Source organism: Schistocerca serialis, chromosome 4 (genome assembly GCF_023864345.2).
Source record: "Schistocerca serialis cubense isolate TAMUIC-IGC-003099 chromosome 4, iqSchSeri2.2, whole genome shotgun sequence".
NCBI lineage: Eukaryota > Metazoa > Arthropoda > Insecta > Orthoptera > Acrididae > Schistocerca > Schistocerca serialis.
In genome coordinates this window covers 452947908-452967389 of record NC_064641.1, presented here as the reverse complement: position 1 = coordinate 452967389, position 19482 = coordinate 452947908, and the positions used below count along the sequence as shown (strand labels likewise).

General features: G+C 39.9%; 1 protein-coding gene across 1 annotated transcript in view; it reads left to right on the top strand.

The window, feature by feature from the left end:
- Positions 1-9530, top strand: part of LOC126475097 (G1/S-specific cyclin-D2-like) — a 58824-nt gene extending 49294 nt beyond the window's left edge. The window contains exons 4-5 of the mRNA XM_050102675.1: positions 5942-6087; positions 6250-9530. Of these exons, the coding sequence (XP_049958632.1) occupies positions 5942-6087; positions 6250-6480 (377 nt within the window). The 3' untranslated portion in view covers positions 6481-9530. The remainder of the gene's footprint in view (positions 1-5941; positions 6088-6249) is intronic.
- The last annotated feature ends 9952 nt before the right edge of the window (positions 9531-19482 follow it).

Here is a 19482-nt window from a genome sequence, read left to right as displayed (position 1 = left end):
CAGTGGACTCGTATTCCAGAGGACGTCGGTTCAAATACCTGCCCTTCCATGCAGATTTGTTCTTTGCGATTTCTCTAAATTTCTTAAGATAAATGCTGAGATTGTTCCTTTGAAAAAATACGATCAGTTTCCTGCGCCTATTCCTGTCTCGTGTTGCGTCCTTAGTGACATCGTCATCTTCGGGACATTGAACTCCATTTACAAAGAGGCAAAGGGAACAACTTTCCACCCATAACTGACAATCTCGAATGCCAGGGCGAGAAATTTTCACTTCGCCCTGGTAGAATGCTGAGCTGAGATGCAGCGCTACGTAGGAATAGTGCTACCAAGCGCAGATCTGGACAGAATTTTGCTACTAGCCGGTTTATCTGCTTCTGTATGTGAGTTGTCTGCCTACCATGCACAGCAAACCGGATCTTTAAAAAAGCAGACGGCCAGGCTCTTCAAGGTCTCGGCAAAGGTCATTGCATTCCCTCGGTAGGTGATACAGGCACTTTGGCGAGGAGGGAGATAAATGTGTGTGTGTGTCTGTGTGTGTATCTGTGTATATATGCGTGTATAGAGGAGGAATGGGCGAAAGAGAGGCGAGGGCTCCATTCAGTTCGCCGACCTCGGGCGCTGCGTCACCCGCTGGCCTTGGCGGATTCGCCAAAATTGCGCGCCACGAACAGCGCTACTGGCCGTGCTGGCGATGTGCGACTTCACTGTCGTCGCTTCCATTACACGTACTTACCTCCAGAGCGCTGTAGGGCCTGGGTTCGAAATGTTCGCGGCCCGATGCCTTCAACAAAGAGCTCGACTGACTCACTTGACACTTTTTTTCCCCAAATGCCCAGTGCTCGGTCTGTAATCACTTCGATTCCAATTCGACTTTCGCGTTGTATCGTAACTTTTCTATTTTATAAAAGAATTGTTGGACATAAAAGCGCACTAAGGATCAAACTTGTTGTGTCTCCTAAACAGGAAGTGTCAAGCACGATAACCTTTCTTTCGTCTTACACAGCGTGTCCCAGTTCCGTGTGTATGAAAAATAAAATTCGTGAGTTATGTGCATAAAGTCATTGTCTTTATTCAGAATAGTCTCTCTCCGAATCAATACACAGCTGAAATAGTTTTAAAAATGTTTTTGAAACAGTCACTTTAGTCCTTTTTTTTAATTGCATTTAGTGCTGCGGCACAGGTTCCCTGAATGTCCTTGAATGCACCTTAACGGAGTCCTTTCATTGCTAATTTCAATTTGGGGAACAGCCAGACGTCGGCTGGGGCCACATCCTTCGAATACGGCAGGTGATCCAAGTCTGCCATCCGTTTGTTGTCCAGACACTCGCGCACGTTCTTTACTTTGTTGGTTGCCTACATCGTTGTCGTGGAGGAGTGATCTGGACCCTGCCTCTGTGTATTCGGGTCGAATTCGACGAATTCACTGGCTTTAGTACGAAACTTGATGTTACCTCATTGCTCCACCTCCATTTTCCGACGAGTGTCAGACACGTTCGAAACCAGGACGCCTGCTGCCTCGATGATAACTAATGCGTTGACCTACACAGCTGTTGTTGAAACTTCAAGGCTCGTAATACCGCAGCTCGACACAAGATAGCACCGCAGTTGGGAATTTCAGGCTAGACATCCTAACGGAACTGAGACATTCTGTGTATTCTGGATGAATGAGGTTCAACTCTTCCTCATGCCGTCCTAATTCCGATTTTTCGTGGTTTCTCTAAATCGACCGTGTTCTATCCTTGAATACACCATAGGTACAAAATACTGGTCCGACCGATTCTGACTGGGTCCCTTGTCAGATCGAATTCATAGAAAAGAGAGAGAGAATATTCAACGAAGAGCGGCTTGCTTCGTCACGAGATCATTCAGACGGTGCTAAAACATTAGGGAGGTGATCAACAGACTCGAGTGGCAGACGCTACAAGGGAGGCGTTCTGAGTCACGGTTACGTTTACTGTTTCCAGGAAGCGTCGGACAACATACTAGTTCTTCCCACATACGCCCCGCGAAATGATCACGAGAAAATCAGAAAAAGTAGATCTCGTGTGGATGTTTACGGACAATTATTCTTCTCAAGCGTTATTCGCGACTGTAACAGGGAAGGGGGGGGGGGGGGGGATTTAGTGGTTCCAGAACGACCCTCCAACACATCTTAAACCTCAAGAGAAGACAGGACGTCAAATTTTGTTTTCCTCTTTGTTTACTCCTTCCCATACCTTTTGAACTGTACTTCTCCTGCCTCAGTCGGCCACCTCTGGCTGAATTTTGAAAAGTTACCCTGTTTAACTTATTCAATGTGTCAAATAGAAAGTAACGTGTGACAGTGCATTTAGTGGCCAAAAATCTCATTAGCGGCCGTTTCCTAGTGACAACATATATTGTAGACGAAAGTACTCTCAGCACCCACTCCAGGTACCTTCCCTTACTTCACACTGCTGTGGGACCCAGCCCGCCTTCCTTGCCTTGACTTAAAACCAATGATGCCAGATGGGCCACTACAGACAAGCTGTGGCGCCGAGGCTGCGGAAATGGCCACGGTGCTCAGAGAAGCTCTTCATCCTACTCCCGACTGTTTGAAGAGAGCGTAAGATACTAAATTTGAAGAGAAAAATTCCGTTTGAGCCGGAAACATGTTGGGACAGTTACTTTTAATAGAGCCACATCCGATGGCTCTCCCCATCCTTTTCCATATCTGCCTATCCCTCAGAAACTTGTTTTTACTAGCGTGAAATCCGTGATGGCAGTGGGAAAGGTGGTACTAATTGCACACACAGTGCTGTGATTTGCGGGTAGCGGGGATTTGCCTGCGGCAGACAGATATGGCGGGCGCGCGGCAAGGTGAGGACGGGCCGCGGTGCTCGGCGCGGCCTTGGGCCGCTCGCGGGGCCGTGGGAACCCGCGTCGTGTCGCGGCGCCGCTCGACTGTGACGCCGCCGCCGCCGCCGCCGGCTCAGTCGCCACGCCCGCCGCCCGCTCCGCCCACCTGCATCCGGCTGGGCTCCCCTCCCCTGCCCCCGGCCGCCACCAGCGCCGCGCCGCGGCCGGCGTTCCTATTAAGTAGCGGGCCACGGGGTGACTCGTATAAACTCGGGTCGCCAGCCCATCCCGCGTTGTCGCTCGAAGCGAGGGACCGTGTTCGCTGCGTTCGCGCCGCCTTCTGTCACGAAACAAACGATACGCAGGCGTCGTGTAGCTGGCGTATCTGTGTGACCAGCTCGCACGCTTTGAACTCGTATCTGCCAGTCTGCTCACGCCATTCTGTTCCGTATGTCGAAACTTGTGAAAATCATGCCAGGAAATCTTTATCGAGATTGGTTCTTTAATTCAAATTGGAAGAATAAGAGGATATTCTTCCTTCGAAAAGTACGATACTTTCTGTGTATCAAAATTAGCGGAGGGATTTTTCACACCGAGCCACTAGCTTAGTTCAGCGGCGAATGATATTTGGTAAACGAGAGAGTAGCAACTAGGTTATTACGCATTCGTATTCGGACACGATTCAGCCGGTGGTTAACAATTTTCTTTTGTAAAGGGTGCACTGCAGTATTGTACGTAAAGCGAAAGACAGTGAAACAACAAATCTTGCAGCGACGCTTATCTTGAAAGAGATGGGAAAAGAGATCAAAGATAAAAAAGGTTACCCGGAATTATTAAAGAGATTCGAAAGGTAGCTACGATGTGTTCCCTGGAGAACTAAAGACCGAAAACTTTTCCACATGGACATTTCCCGAAAGTTGATTCAATTGTCTGTTATAGATTGAGTGCCGGTGGTGTGAAAATCTAAGTCTATACCTCCATACAGTCAGATTCTGACCCTGGCGGGTCTATTTAGACCAGGCAAGACACCTATTATTCAAAATACTGTTTGACCTCCTTCTCATCTGTTTTTCCAGCTGGTCATTCCGTCTGCCTTGCAGTACTTCAGCTGAATGGTCATAATCTACGGCACTGTATAGGGGATACTTCATATTATACTAGCACTACTGCTCAACGAAAGCAAGAACAAATTTTACTGACCTCTCTAGCGAGTCAAGTTGCCGAGTCACAAGGAACAGTATAATAGCGGTTGAACTCGAACTGGTGACAGACACTGTTCACTTCCTCGCCGTTAGCGGGGTTGGACCGGTGGGTGGTACTCGATCTGTCAGTTTTTCATTTTACTGTACGTTTTACTATACTAACCAGATGACTGACCTAGTGTGAAACAGCGCTTTTGCATACGGTACTACATGACACTCCAAATGCTTTACAGTCAACTATTACTAGTTATTCCTTCTCCTTTGCCATAAGCATATGAGCCACCTTAGCTGTTATAAAAGATCAAAAAGAGTTAAAAGCGGCAAAACACAATGCAAACAATAGTATGCAAAGCGGCGTATACTTCGGCAATATGTTTCTAACTATTTTGTTTACCGAGACATTGCAATCCCACTCAGATTTATGTGTGGGGTTCCTCGTAGTTGAAAATGGAGAAATATATAAAAGTACGAGCCGAAAAGTAGACTTAAGTTTTTTGCCTCTGTTTATAGTTCCTGAAGGTAATTCGGAACAGAATGGTTCCCCCTTTAAGTCTCCCCTTTATAACTCAGTAGTTGCAGAAGTGTCACAAGGACACAATTTGACAATTAACTTAACAGTTATACGGGTATACTGCTTCAAGCTTTAGCGTTTGTATTCGAATTGATATGAATAAAGCGACACAGTGGCATGTTATACAAATGATTTTATTTGAGCAGCAACGCTTTGAGAAACAATAATATGCAAATGCAATCGTTCTCCGGTTCATGTACGACCGCAATATTTTCAAAATCCGTTGCATTAAAGATTTACTTGATGTAACTAGCATCGACGCCTGCATTTGACCGAGAGAGTCCTTTTGAATGAGTTTTCTGACTCGTATTTTTGTACAACAGCGTTTAGAAAATAATATATCGGTTTGAAGGAACTTGCGGTCCGTGAATATCAAAATTGTCCAGATTTGCGGTTTTGCGTGATTTTTCTTGTGCCCGCAAAATGTCGAGCGGCTGGAAAAACGCATACTAAGTGTCAGAGGAGGAGGGTTCCTACAGAGAGACAACCGCGCTGCAACCAATGAAGTGTTTGCCGACAAAGGGTACCCAGACACTTCAGCCCAAGGACAAACGCTGCTGGTAATGTTATGATTTCGAGTCTAAGGCGCGGGAGGCCTGGTTTGGGTTGGCGGGTGACATCGCGCACGTACACTGCAGCCTGTAATGTCGCGGCTTGCTACGTGTTTGCCCACTGCAGAGCGAGAAAGATCTTTGTCTGTTTGAAACAGCAGACTAAATAATTCACTATCCATATTCACACAAGAGTAGCGACCAAATTTGGAATCCATGACATACATCGCATTTCTTACGAAAGTAGCTATGAAGTGAAGATCGATACAATTAAATACTTTTAGACATTCTGTTTCTATAGGCTGAGCAATATGAATACCATACGTAAGATTATGGAAGCACTTTACTGCTTGTAAATGACCAATTTATTGAATCTCACTCTTCGAAAAGAACCTAACCATTACCCAATTTTTTAATATCATTAAGGTTTGATAAGACTAATCGGTCTAAATGATTGAAATCAAAATAAGTTACATGACGAATCTTACACATCTGAAGCAAATATTTCTTTTATTGTACAGTCATTTTATCAACCCTTCCAACAAGATATTTCTTGACATAATATTACAGAATAATGCTGCATGAGCACGATTTAAAATTTTATGTATTATCATAGACGAATGCTATACATTTGTAAGTCTGTCATTGTCTTTTTGAGTGACTGCACAATTTGTGCTATTATTGTTAAATTATTTTCAACACAACAACTTGACAGGATTGTCACTTATAACTGCTTGGTCTTTGTTCAAAGTCCTCTGTTACAGTTTGACTTATTTTGCAATGCTTTTTATCTGTTGCAGATTACAAGTTTTGCCGTTACTTGCCAAGTATGATAGCTGCATCAAGTATAGCAGCAGCACTGAACGGTTTAGGATGGACTACGAAAAGTGGATTCTCACTAAGTCAACTTCTGGACAGTCTTCAGGCTATCACCTCAACTGAAAGGGTAGGTGTTCCTTCACCAGAAATTTTTTATACAATTGTAACGTGACAGGTACGAGTAATAATGAGTAACTGGAGATCACGTGTTATATATAAATGACCTCTGTATCGCAAAGTAGTCTGTAAAATAAACTGAATCCCTGACAGTTGTATTTTCCATTCCCAGGATTACTTGCAAGTATGCTTGGACCAAATAGAAGGGATGCTCAGCGCAGTCGCTCCCGTAAGTGACGCTGCCGGGGCCTGCGGTGTGACTACGAGCGGCTCGAACCCTGCCACTTCCAACAGGCCTAGTGCTGACCATGCCGCAGCATCTTCATCGTCACCGTCGGCCGACAAGATGCACGAAGCTGGCAAGGCCGGGACGCCTACAGATGTATGGGACATCCATTTCTGATTAAAAGCTAACACAATGCAACATGGTCAGGTGCAGTCAGGTCAACATTCCCTTCAAGCTTCAGAAGACTCTACGGACACTGAGTAAATAAGTGTTACTTATATGTTAAAAGAAAAGAAAGAAACAGCAGCATTATTTTGTATTTGGCCATGATGTATGTGGTTAGCATGTCATTAGTTCATGGGCAGAAATGTAAAGGAACAGATCAAAATTTCACATGAATTTGTGTGTTATCTGAAGAACATCAGTTTTATTAGTAGTAACAGCCATTTTATTTTTCTTTGTAGTGCATGAAGTGACAACACGGCTGCATGGAAACACAGAACGTTATAATACCATGTGATATGTTACATTGCCTGTGATTTATTTCAATATGAATTGAAAACAAAGAACCGCCAGCACTGGAATACATTACCTCTGGAAGAAAGATGACTTGGGGGCTATTTGAAAATTTGTGATTGGCATTCAGTCTTTTCTTCCTGAAATAAGCAATTTCACTGGACATGTAAGGTGTTTTTAAAGAGAGCTCTCACAGAAAATGTAGTTTCTATTTATTTAACTGTACTGAAATTAGAAGCACAGGTAATTTTGTGCTTCTTACTCTTGCATCATTTAATAAGACACTGGCATGAGGTATTGTAAAAGATTAGCCTCGTATTCCCAGCTAGTGCTAAATTATAGCCGTCATTGCCATATATATACAACAGTCTTCATTTCCATGTATGTACAACAGTCTTCATTTCCAAATATGTACAATGGCCTTCATTGCCAAATATGTGCAATTATTATTCAAGGAAACAGTAATGCAAGAAAGTGATTTTGACAGCTTTAAATTGTAGTGAACCTATATGTCTGTCTTTCTGACAGCAGTCTTTTGAACTTGAGAATGCTGATGGAAATAATAAGTGCTTCATAGACAAAATGAAATTGCTTATTTCAAACTTCAAATTATGTGTTCTGTGTAAATATAGGAGTATTCATGGTACTACCAGCATGAATGGGGAAGTGGGTGTCAGCCTGTGTTTCATTACATATTGAACTCTAGCAGCTGAAATTTCCTGTTTTTCTGTCACAATTAAACACATAGAACAGAAGCAGTGTAAAATACTGTTACAAAAATGGAATAGAGTACTATGAGGCAAACATAAATAAAAGATAATCCTAATTGTTGGTAAGGTGCTGTAGCATCTTATAGACATAATGAGGGAAGTCACAAGTCAATTCAGTTCCTTTAATAAAGTGCAGATTATGATTTTAGAACAGTAAATTTCTGTCAATTTTAAACTCAAGCTCAGAAATCTTTTTGAATTAACCAATATTTCAACAAAGATGAGCCCAAAAAATGAGGGGAAGGCAGTTATATACGCTTCTTTAAATAACAAAGGTTAATTTGTATATTGGTAGAACGCTTAGTCAGTGATGGTTGATTTGTATATATAAACTGATGTACTGATGAATTATGTAAGAATGAGTGTGTGACATTGTTTATTTGTAACTATTCTACTGCATAAATATTATAATAAAAACAGTCTGTTGTTCCTAGAAAAAGAAAGTGGAATATTGTAATTAGTGATGTTTATATTTTATCCTGTTTTAATTCAGTCCATGAAATGTATTGTACAGTTTTGAAAATAATGGGATACTGTAAATGTGTGGAAAATAGATTTATGCGGTTAAAAATGGTGCTGTTCATCAATACATGACAATTTAATTAGTGGTATTGTTTTTATAGTTCGTGAGTTTTGTATACTTTAGCAAGGTTCTTCAAGCCGAAGACCTCGATGGACCAGAAAAATAGAATCACCATAAATAAAATGTTATTCTTATAGTACAGATAAATGAATTGATTTCTGTAATCCAAAAAAGATATTGTATTTTGTTTAAAAGTAACATAAAATTGTTAGATATTTATAGTTATGCTGGACACTATTTAATGTGGTGTAATGTGTGTTTTAAATGTTAGATAATCAAATGTGATAAAACAATGATTTAAGTTAAATACAAGTCAGTGAAAAAAGACTGTCTATTTTACTTGAAACTGCTGTAAGTAATTGTGAATGTAATGTCTTCCAAATGAATTTCAGTAATATAACTTGTAAAGTACACATAGCAAACATTTGATTTTGGTACTTAAAAGTATTTGGGCACAGATTTCCATAATCATAGCCAATTTAGTCATTACATATTTACTTTTTGTTTATGTGATTCCCGGAATGTTGTATTAATATTATGGCTGTAGGTAATACTGGTAAATTTATGTATATATCTCAGCATTGCAAACATATAATTGTAACAGAATTTTCACTTGAGGACACAAAGAGAGTAGAGAGCACAAATTATTTGTATATGATTTTATCTGACTGTCATCAACTAAGAAGACATTAACACACATACCAATAGTCTCTGATGAGAGACAACGATTTGTATACAATTTTATAATTTTATTTTGCTCTCCTTACAGGCCTTATTTCACAGCACAGTTATTTTATATCAGTATTGAGATGTGCTTCAGACGGATGCACACGCTAGAAAGTGGATTACACATATAGAAATTCCATAGCACATTAATGTAATTATCCTTTCTGAAGTACAACTTGTTTTCCTTATAACACATTCAGCAGCAAATTATGCAGTGTCATTCTGTACAATAAGGGGATGAATGACATGTGATAGACAAATAAATTAAACCTATATATGAATAATTGTTATACAATGTATATAAAATACTGTTAAAATGTGTGACTTTGTAATTATTAACATGTGTGAGTGTTTGTAGACAGCAACTTAGCAAGACAGAATATGTTTAAAAGATATTTCCCTACAGATATAACAGAAATACAGAATCAGCCTCCAAAACCTCAGAATGTACACTTTACAGAACAGCACTACTGTAAAATACAAACATACCTCAAATGTTCTGTTTCATGTCTTTCTTTGAATTTCTGCAATTTTATAGTGAGTTATGTCATTTAAAATTTGTTAATACTTTGTAATATAAATATATATACATATATTTAAACAAGACCAATAAAAAACTATTTCTAAAATAACTGATGTGTTTTTGCTATTCCCCAATACTTTTTCAGATGCGTAGAATAATGCATTAAACAAATAAGAGACACACATCATATCAGTCATTTATCAACCATAGGGAAACATTGCGTCGGACTGATTGTGAAGTATGTGCTTTTGTCATGCCTGCAAAACTCTCCAGGTATATCCACCATTAAACACTACCATATTTCTGTCGACAATATAAGACATAATTAGTTAAACAGCTACACTATTTCACAACAAAAATTTTCTACATCTGAAACAAAGTTGGTCATTAGTTATATTGTCAATCTAGTCATTCTGAACCTGTTCTCAAATATTCACTTCTTTAGTAATCTTTGTGGAGTTGCTGACATACAGTACTATAGGTGCTATAATTACAGCTAACATTCATCATTGGTCGTCCTCCATCCAAGAAATTCATCTTCACTAACCATAAAAAATAATTCCTATTATTTAATATATTTTCACTTAAACAGATTTATGAGATTTTATTAACTTATAGATTTATTCCCCTATATCAAGGATAATATGCTGAAGATTAGATGGGTAGATCACATAACTAATGAGGAAGTATTGAATAGGATTGGGGAGAAGAGGAGTTTGTGGCACAACTTGACCAGAAGAAGGGATCGGTTGGTAGGACATGTTCTGAGGCTTCAAGGGATCACCAATTTAGTATTGGAGGGCAGCGTGGAGGGTAAAAATCGTAGAGGGAGACCAAGAGATGAATACACTAAGCAGATTCAGAAGGATGTAGGTTGCAGTAGGTACTGGGAGATGAAAAAGCTTGCACAGGATAGAGTAGCATGGAGAGCTGCATCAAACCAGTCTCAGGACTGAAGACCACAACAGAAAACAAAATCAAGGATAATACACAACTTCAGCCCATTACCAAAAACTGTGCTCACAATTTATTTATGAAGCTGAAAATTTGCCGAAATCAATATATCAGTCACACAGACCAACGGTATATGATATAATGCAATGAGACTGAACATTTTCCAGTGATTGTATATTAATAGGTTAAGAGCTAGTAAATGAAAGACATCAGTAACTATGTAAGTTACATGATACGTTTGTTCTGCATTCTCAATAAATTTCAGAAGCATACTTATAGTTCAAGAAGAGTATAATAATTCCAATCCCAAAGAAAGCAGGTGTTGACAGATGTGAAAATTACCGAACTATCAGTTTAATAAGGCACAGCTGCAAAATACTAACGCAAATTCTTTACAGACAAATGGAAAAACTGGTAGAAGCCAACCTCGGGGAAGACCAGTTTGGATTCCGTAGAAATTTGGAACACGTGAGGCAATACTGACCTTACGACTTAGCTTAGAAGAATGATTAAGAAAAGGCAAACCTACGTTTCTAGCATTTGTAGACTTAGAGAAAGCTTTTGACAATGTTGACTGGAATACCCTCTTTCAAATTCTAAGGGTGGCTGGGGTAAAATACAGGGAGCAAAAGGCTATTTACAATTTGTACAGAAACCAGATGGCAGTTATGAGAATGGAGGGCCATGAAAGAGAAGCAGTGGTTGGGAAAGGAGTGAGACAGGGTTGTAGCCTCTCCCCAATGTTATTCAATCTGTATATTGAGCAAGCAGTAAAGGAAACAAAAGAAAAATTCGGAGTAGGTATTAAAATCCATGGAGAAGAAATAAAAACTTTGAGGTTCACCGATGACATTGTAATTCTGTCAGAGACAGCAAAGGACCTGGAAGAGCAGTTGAACGGAATGGACAGTGCCTTTAAAGGAGGATATAAGATGAACATCAACAAAAGCAAAATGAGGATAATGGAATGTAATCTGTACAAAGTCGGGTGATGCTGAGGGAATTAGATTAGGAAATGAGACACTTAAAGTAGTAAGGGAGTTTTGCTATTTGGGGAGCAAAATAACTGATGATGGTCGAAGTAGAGAGGATATAAAATGTAGACTGGCAATGACAAGGAAAGTGTTTCTGAAGAAGAGAAATTTGTTAACATCGAGTATAGATTTAAGTGTCAGGAAGTTGTTTCTGAAAGTATTTGTATGGTGTGTAGCCATGTATGAAGTGAAACGTGGACGATAAATAGTTTGGACAAGAAGAGAATAGAAGCTTTTGAAATGTGGTGCTACAGAAGAATGCTGAAGATTAGATGGGTAGATCATGTAACTAATGAGGAGGTATTGAACAGAATTGGGGAGAAGAGGAGTTTGTGGCACAACTTGACAAGAAGAAGGGATCGGTTGGTAGGACATGTTCTGAGGCATCAAAGGATCACAAATTTAGCATTGGAGGGCAGCGTGGTGGGTAAAAATAGTAGAGGGAGACCAAGAGATGAATACACTAAGCAGATTGAGAAGGATGTAGGTTGCAGTAAGTACTGGGAGATGAAGACGCTTGCACAGGATAGTGTAGCATGGAGAGCTGCATGAAACCAGTCTCAGGACTGAAGACCACAACAACAACAACTTATAGCTCTGTGTAAAAGGATGTAAAGCTGGTTTTTATATAATACAAAAACGAATGCTATCCTGTAACTTAATCTGACAGGACAGAGAATGGAGTGGCTGCACAAAAAATCTGATTAAAAACATAGTAACATTTTGCTGTAAAATGTGTTAAATCATCATACTGTGTTCTTTCAAACCATTACTCTGAAATCAGATTCTTCAAGCTCCTTGATCTCTGAATTAGTCAAAATATTAGATATATTTATCAAAAAATATACTGCAAGCAACCAAACACATCTACAAACATGTACAACTTCTACAAAATGCTTTTTCGCAGAGCAAATTTTTATTGATCCCATATGAGAAACAGTAAAACTTCACTATGAGATATTAACTCATGATTCCAATTTGTTAATGGCCACAGCTCTTGTAGAAAAATATCTGTGTTTTCCACATGTTGAGATATGTTGTGATGTTGTCCACATCACAATAGATCTGACAATTGAGTATTTTTCAGACAAGATGTCATTGTATACCAGGAGAACTTTTGTAACAAAACATACAAACTTCAATCATAGAGAATGAGTTCCATCAAGAGTAAAGTAACTCAATACTCAATTTTACAGCTGGTTTGAACAACACAGTACTGTCCAAAGTAAATTTATGTTGAATGTGGTATGTCCTTGCATTACCTAACATGAGAACTGAATGATACATATTGGGCTTTAAGACAAGAAGATGCTTTATTTTTTGCCTAATGACATACTGTAGTTCAAATAATGTTGACTTTAGAAAGTGGGTCGAGCATTAATAGGAGTACTTTACCACATAACATAACAACCAATAGCATTACTCTATAACAACAAAAATAATCAATATGTCGCAATAAAGTGTAATTGGATAGATAAAAAAATCTACAGGAGAACAAATGCAAAAAAAGTTTTACTTATGCAAGCTTTCAGACCCAATGGCAGAAGAATGGAAGGGGAAGGAAAAGGGGTGAAGGAAAAGGACTGGAGAGTTTTAGGAAAATGGGTAGAGTTCAGAAAAATCACCCAGATCATTGGGTCAGGGGAGACTTGGATAGGATAAGAAGAAAGACATGTTGTTGGGGACTGCACAGGATGAGATTTGAAAACCTGAGAGCTTAAAGGTGCAAGATTGGCTAATATGTAGGACAGAAATTACTGCTAAAACATCACACATGAATTAATAAAAATAAAAAGCTAAGTGTTTGTATGTAACAAAGGTGGGAGGGGGATAGCAAAAAATAGAGTGGTAAGATAATGAAAGATGGAGAAAACTGAAATGAAGTGAAGAAAAGAGTAGTTACTATGAAGATATGCTGAAGAAATTAATGTAAATAAAGGAAAGGTTGGTGTCGAGACTGAGGACATGTTCTAGCACTAGTTCCAACCTGTGGAGTTCCGAAAAACATGTGTATGGGGTAAGAATCCAGATAGCACATGTGGTGAAACAAGCACCAAACTCATGGTTGTCATGTTGTAGAGCATGCTCTGCAATAGGAGATTGCATGTTGGCAGTATACACCCTCTGCTTAAGCCCATTCATCATAACTGATTATTTGGTGCTAGTCTTGCCAATGTAAAAGGCCAAACAGTGTTTACAAAACAGCAGATATATGCTGTGTTATTTTGCAGGTGGCTCTCCCTTTGATAGTACATGTTTTGCCAGTTACAAGGCTGGTACAGGCAGCGGTAGGAGGGTGCATAGGGCAAATCTTGCAACAGGGGAGGTCACAGGGATAGGAGCCATATAGTAGGGAGATGGGTGCAGAAGGAACATAGGGTCTGACAGCAACTACTTCACCTTTGAGGGGCAGTCATACAAACAGATCAGGGGTGTGACCATGGGAACCAGAATGGAGCCTTCCTATGCCAGTCTTTTCACTGGTCACTTGGAGGGGGCTTTCCTGGTATCCATAGGCCTTCAGACCCTGGTTTGTTTTAGTTACATTGATGACATCTTTGCCATATGGACTTATGGTGAGGCTGATCTGTTAAAATTCCTGAAATCTCTAATACCTTCCCCCAATTAAATTTCACATGGTACTATTCCGAATCCCATGACACTTTCCTTGATGTTGATCTCATCCTCACCAAATGCCAGCTACACACTTCTGTCCACATTAAATCTACTAACAAACAACAGTACTTACATTTGACAGCTGCCATCCTCTCCACGTCAAATGTTCCCTCCCACACAGTCTTGGCATTCAAGGCAACCATTCTCTCTTCAGTCTTCACAGTACCCCACCAGCCTAGTTCAAAGATACATTTCCTGAGCTATCACATCCGATCCTGGTACTGCTGATTCCTCCAAAAACAACTTCAGAGCACACCACTATTATCCTGGTCTTGATCAACTGCTTCGACAAGGTCAAGACTTGCTAAAATCGTGCCCTGAAGTGAGACCAACTCTGCCTGACACTTTGCTTACCACTCCTAGAATAGCTTTTTGTCACTCTCCCAATCCCCAAACGATATTCTTGTCAAACCCTATGTACCTTCTGGACCCATCTCCCTACCCTATGGCTCCTACCCCTATGACTGTCCCCACTACAAGACTTGCCCTATGCAGCCTGCTACCACCACCTATACCGGCCCTATAACTGGCAAAATATGTACTATCAAAGGGAGAGCCACTTGTGAAACAACATATGTCATTTACCAGCTGTTATGTAAACACTGTTCGCCATTTTACAGCAGCATGACTACCACCAATGAATGGGCATAGGCAGAGGGTGTACACAATATTCTATTGCAGAACATGCTCTACAACATGTCAGTCATGACCTCGGTGCCTGTTTCACCACATGCATCATGTGGATTCTTCCCTCACACACCACTTTCTCAGAACTCCACAGGTGGGAACTAATGCTACAATATGTCCTTGATTCTCGCCACCCACCTGGCCTTAGTTTATGTTAATTTCTTCTGTCTTAGCATTTCTTCTCAGTAACTTCCTCTTTCTTGAGTCCTGTTCTAGTTTTCTACATATTTCATTTTCTGACATGTCTATTTTGTGCCACCACCCTCCCACCTTGTTAAACACAAGTCTCGGTCTGGCACACAGTTTTAATCTGCCAGGAAGTTTCATATCAGTACACACTCCGCTGCAGAGTGAAAATCTGATTCTGGAAACGTCTACCCCTTTTCCTAAACCTCTCCAGTCCTTTTGCTTCACCCTTCTTCCTTCCACTCCATCTCTTGTGCCAGAAGAAGGAGTCATTGGCTCAGAACAGACCCTGTAGAGTGATCTTTAAGAAGTTGTCCAAGATTTAGCACTGTTTTTCAATTTAGTGCAGGTACTTTGAGGCTATATTGCCAGTGTTGTTCATAATGGTTGACACAAAGCAAAAACGAGAATTACATTAACAAGTTGTACCTGTAGTTTTCTGGGTATATTCATTTTTCAGCAGTGAGTCAGAAACAGAAAATGTGTCCTCATGTGTTTCCAGTTGCAGCAGGTGAGAACAGTTGGAGACTGTATCATGAGGCAGAGAGGTGTCATACACTGATGACACTCAGAGGTATCATTTGTCTCCTTTCGCAGAACACATCATACAAATGTCCTCTTAACTTGCCCCTACTTTTGAGTAACAAAGCCTAACATCAACAATGAAAGAGAACAGGAATCTGTCACTTCACAAGAAGTTGTGTTATACCATTCTGTAAGGAATCAAATAGCTAATGCTACAGCAGAATTATTTTCTTGTCATAAGTATACTTATATCTGGTAGTCAGTTTTGGGCATTGAAATGAGGACATTTGGTACTTTTAACAGTGATGTGGTTGTAAAAAAAAGTATTAACTCAAACTTGCAACACCAGGGGGATGATCTGTTACATCAACTTCCTTCTGTCTATAGTAAGTAATAGTATATCTAAAAACAAAGATGATGTGACTTACCAAACAAAAGCACTGGCAGGTCGATAGACACACAAACAAACAGACATATGTCTGCTTGTGTCTGTATATGTGTGGATGGATATGTGTGTGTGTGCGAGTGTATACCCGTCCTTTTTTCCCCCTAAGGTAAGTCTTTCCGCTCCCGGGATTGGAATGACTCCTTACCCTTTCCCTTAAAACCCACATCCTTTTGTCTTTCCCTCTTCTTCCCTCTTTCCTGATGAAGCAGCTGTTGGTTGCGAAAGCTAGAATTTTGTGTGTATATTTGTGTTTGTTTGTGTGTCTATCGACCTGCCAGCGCTTTCATTTGGTAAGTCACATCATCTTTGTTTTTAGATATATTTTTCCCACGTGGAATGTTTCCCTCTATTATATTCATATTGTAAGTAATAGTATGAATGATGTATTGGCTATATTTCACAGTTCTCACTAATATTTTGAGGCTGGCACTACCAGTCTTAATTTTAGAATATAGTGATTGCAAGATCAACTTTTCTTGTACTGAAACTTTTTTTCACGAAAACTGTTCACTAGTAATCATAAATTCCATGACATTGTGAGCAGCGGAAAACAGTGTTCAGTACTACTTCCACTTAGTGAGTAGTAATCCACACTCAGCATTCTTTATCATTTCAAAAGAACTATGTTCTTTTACAAGCATCACAGTTCTGAAAGGGATAATTTGAAAATTTTTCATAGTATTACAAAAGAAGAGATTATATTTGTAAGTTGATTGAGTCGATTAATATCAGGCTGAAAACTACTCAGAGTGATAGTTGCTGTATGTCAATATGTCACAAGATATAGCAGGATTTTTATTTTAAGGGAACATGGAATTATTGCAGCAGGTACACAGGTGAATGAGAATATGGTCAGTGATATAACAAATTGATCAGGCATGGAAATATCTGATTATCTATTCAAACAGTAACAAAACCGCACAATGTATTCTAAACCAGACCACCGAAATACTACTATTTCACATGTTATTGTATGTAAATAGGTAGAGCTGTCATTAACCCAAAGGTTGGTTTGAACACCATAGTGCTCTACTAGGTCTATTTAGAGATGATATGCTGTTGCCTTCCTCTGACCTTTGGACTGACTTATCCAGACAGTTGCAGGGGAATCTACAGTTTAATGTGGATTCCTAGTCAGTTTAAATTTTAAAAAAATGCAGAGAATATTCTCCCATGTATCACTGCACATCACATACATGTGATGTATTGTATCATACCCACCTTCCAAATCGTGCCCCATTAATGGGACCATGTGTGACTGTACAACTCTGCAACTTTTCCAAACATGTAGGACCACTAAGATTTTCTTTAAATTTCTTCCACAGCACATTCCCAAAAGATAACGAGATTTGTAGCTGAGCATGCTAAACAACATCATCAGCACTCTTACACGAATGATACACAAATTAATATGGTGAAATTCTATTAAAAAATAATAATAAATCAGAAAACCAAGTTGCATTCACACAGAAGAAATGAAAATACAACCTCAATAAGGTGAGCATCAGAAAATCTCTCAATAAAAGTCAGACGAAACACAGCAGAATAACTGAATAACATCAAGGATAAAATACCAGCACAGACACGGTTAAAAAGAGGACAGTTGACTGTGGCTGGATGGCTACTTAGAAATAAAGGGTGACCAAGCCATTCTGTGAAGCATAAAAATCTCACACCCAACACTTTGGGAAGAATTCTGTACATTAGACAAAATCTTAAAACATGAACTGCACTCGCCTCATTACCAGTTAACATAGAGAACAGGTTTGTGGAAGATTCAGATCAGCCGTCAGGTTATCATAAAAACACTCAGTTAAAATTTGTTGTACTGACAGCTGTGTCCCACATCTGTGACACACTAGTGGTTCCTTGTGATGTAAGAGAAAACCATGCGTCAGTGGGCAATGTCCCACTCTAAGCCATGTAAGGGCTACTTCTTCAGCTCATTGTGGTTGGAAGGAGGTAAGCCATGGTTTCTCTGAAGGTTTTATGGAATGTAGCTTATTATTCATCACTTCCAGCCACTGAGTCTCCTACTAACACATGGTCTTCTTGGTCACAAATGAGGTAACAGCCTGCAGGGGGACCAAACAGTGGGCAGGAGTTGGAAGTGAGCAAGCCTCCTTGGCAGCCCTATCAGTGAGTAAGTGCCGTGGAAATCAGCAGAAACATTATTGTCCTGCCTTCACGAGAGAAGGAGAGCATCCTGCACTTCTTCCACCATCCAATCTGCTGGGTGCATCTGGCCAACACCACTGTGAGAATCTGAACAGAGGAATTTCTTGCCATGATGCCATCTCATCTACTCCAGTGCCCTCAAGATAGCAAATAATTCCATGTAATATACTGAAAATTGCTCTGGGAGCGCTGCCCCGAGGACAATGTCGGGGAACATTACAGAACAGCTGATAAAAATTCCTCTGCTTGGACTCATCTGTGTAAAACATAATAAAATCTGGATGGTGATGTAGAAACTCGTTACATTTAATTTTAAAAATATGGTCTGGGGTACAATCAATTCGAGAAGTAAGCTCGGCCTCTTTAGTACCTGGGAGGTCCCATGCTCTGCCACTGGCTCTGGATCTTAATGCACCCCACCTAGGGCTCACTCTCACATTGGGCCCAAACAACCTCATAGCCTGTAGCCGATGATGGAACAGCCGCTCAAGTGTTGGCTGTGCAGTGGAGATGGATACTAGCAATTTTGCAATGGGCAAAGCCTTGTATGCTTGGTGTGCCAGTAGGAGAAGATGTCAAATAGACAGCAGAGGCTCACCAGCATCTGAACAGAGGCATGCGATAAGCCTCTGTTGACAGGCCAGTACCCTAGTGGTGAACTGCATCCAGCATTTTGAGGTATGAAGGGTCTGCTGATCCAAAAACTTGACACCTGTTTCCAAGCTGGGGTCACATAAAGACCTTATAAAGTTGGAACAGACCTATGTCAGATGCATTTTAGGATGTTTAAAAGCCTTGAGACATCTCAGTTTTAATTCCTTAACATGTAGCAGCCTCATTAGCTTCTCAGCAAAGGTGAGACTGAGATACTTCACATTTTCCTTAAAAGTGAGAACGGTAGCCCCCAAGTTTTAAAATGAGTAAATTAAAAAGAGAACGGGAATGATTAAAATCAACACAAACAGTTTTCTCGAAAGATAATTTAAAACTTGTGATCTTAGTCCATTACTCCAACTGCTTGACTATTATTTATTTTTATTTTATTTATTTATTTATTGTTCCTTGGGACAAAATTAAGGAGAAGTCTCCATGGTCATGGAATGAGTCAATACACGAAAATATAACACGATATTAGAAACAGATAAAATGAAATATAAAAAAACATATTCAGGTGACAAGTCGTAAGTTTAAATGAAGAAAATCAACAATGTAACACTGGAATTTGCTTAATTTTTTAGCTCTTCCAGGAGCTCCTCGACCGAATAGAAGGAGTGAACCATGAGGAAACTCTTCAGTTTAGACTTAATAGAGTTTGGGCTACTGCTAAGATTTTTGAGTTCTTGTGGTAGCTTATTGAAAATGGATGCAGCAGA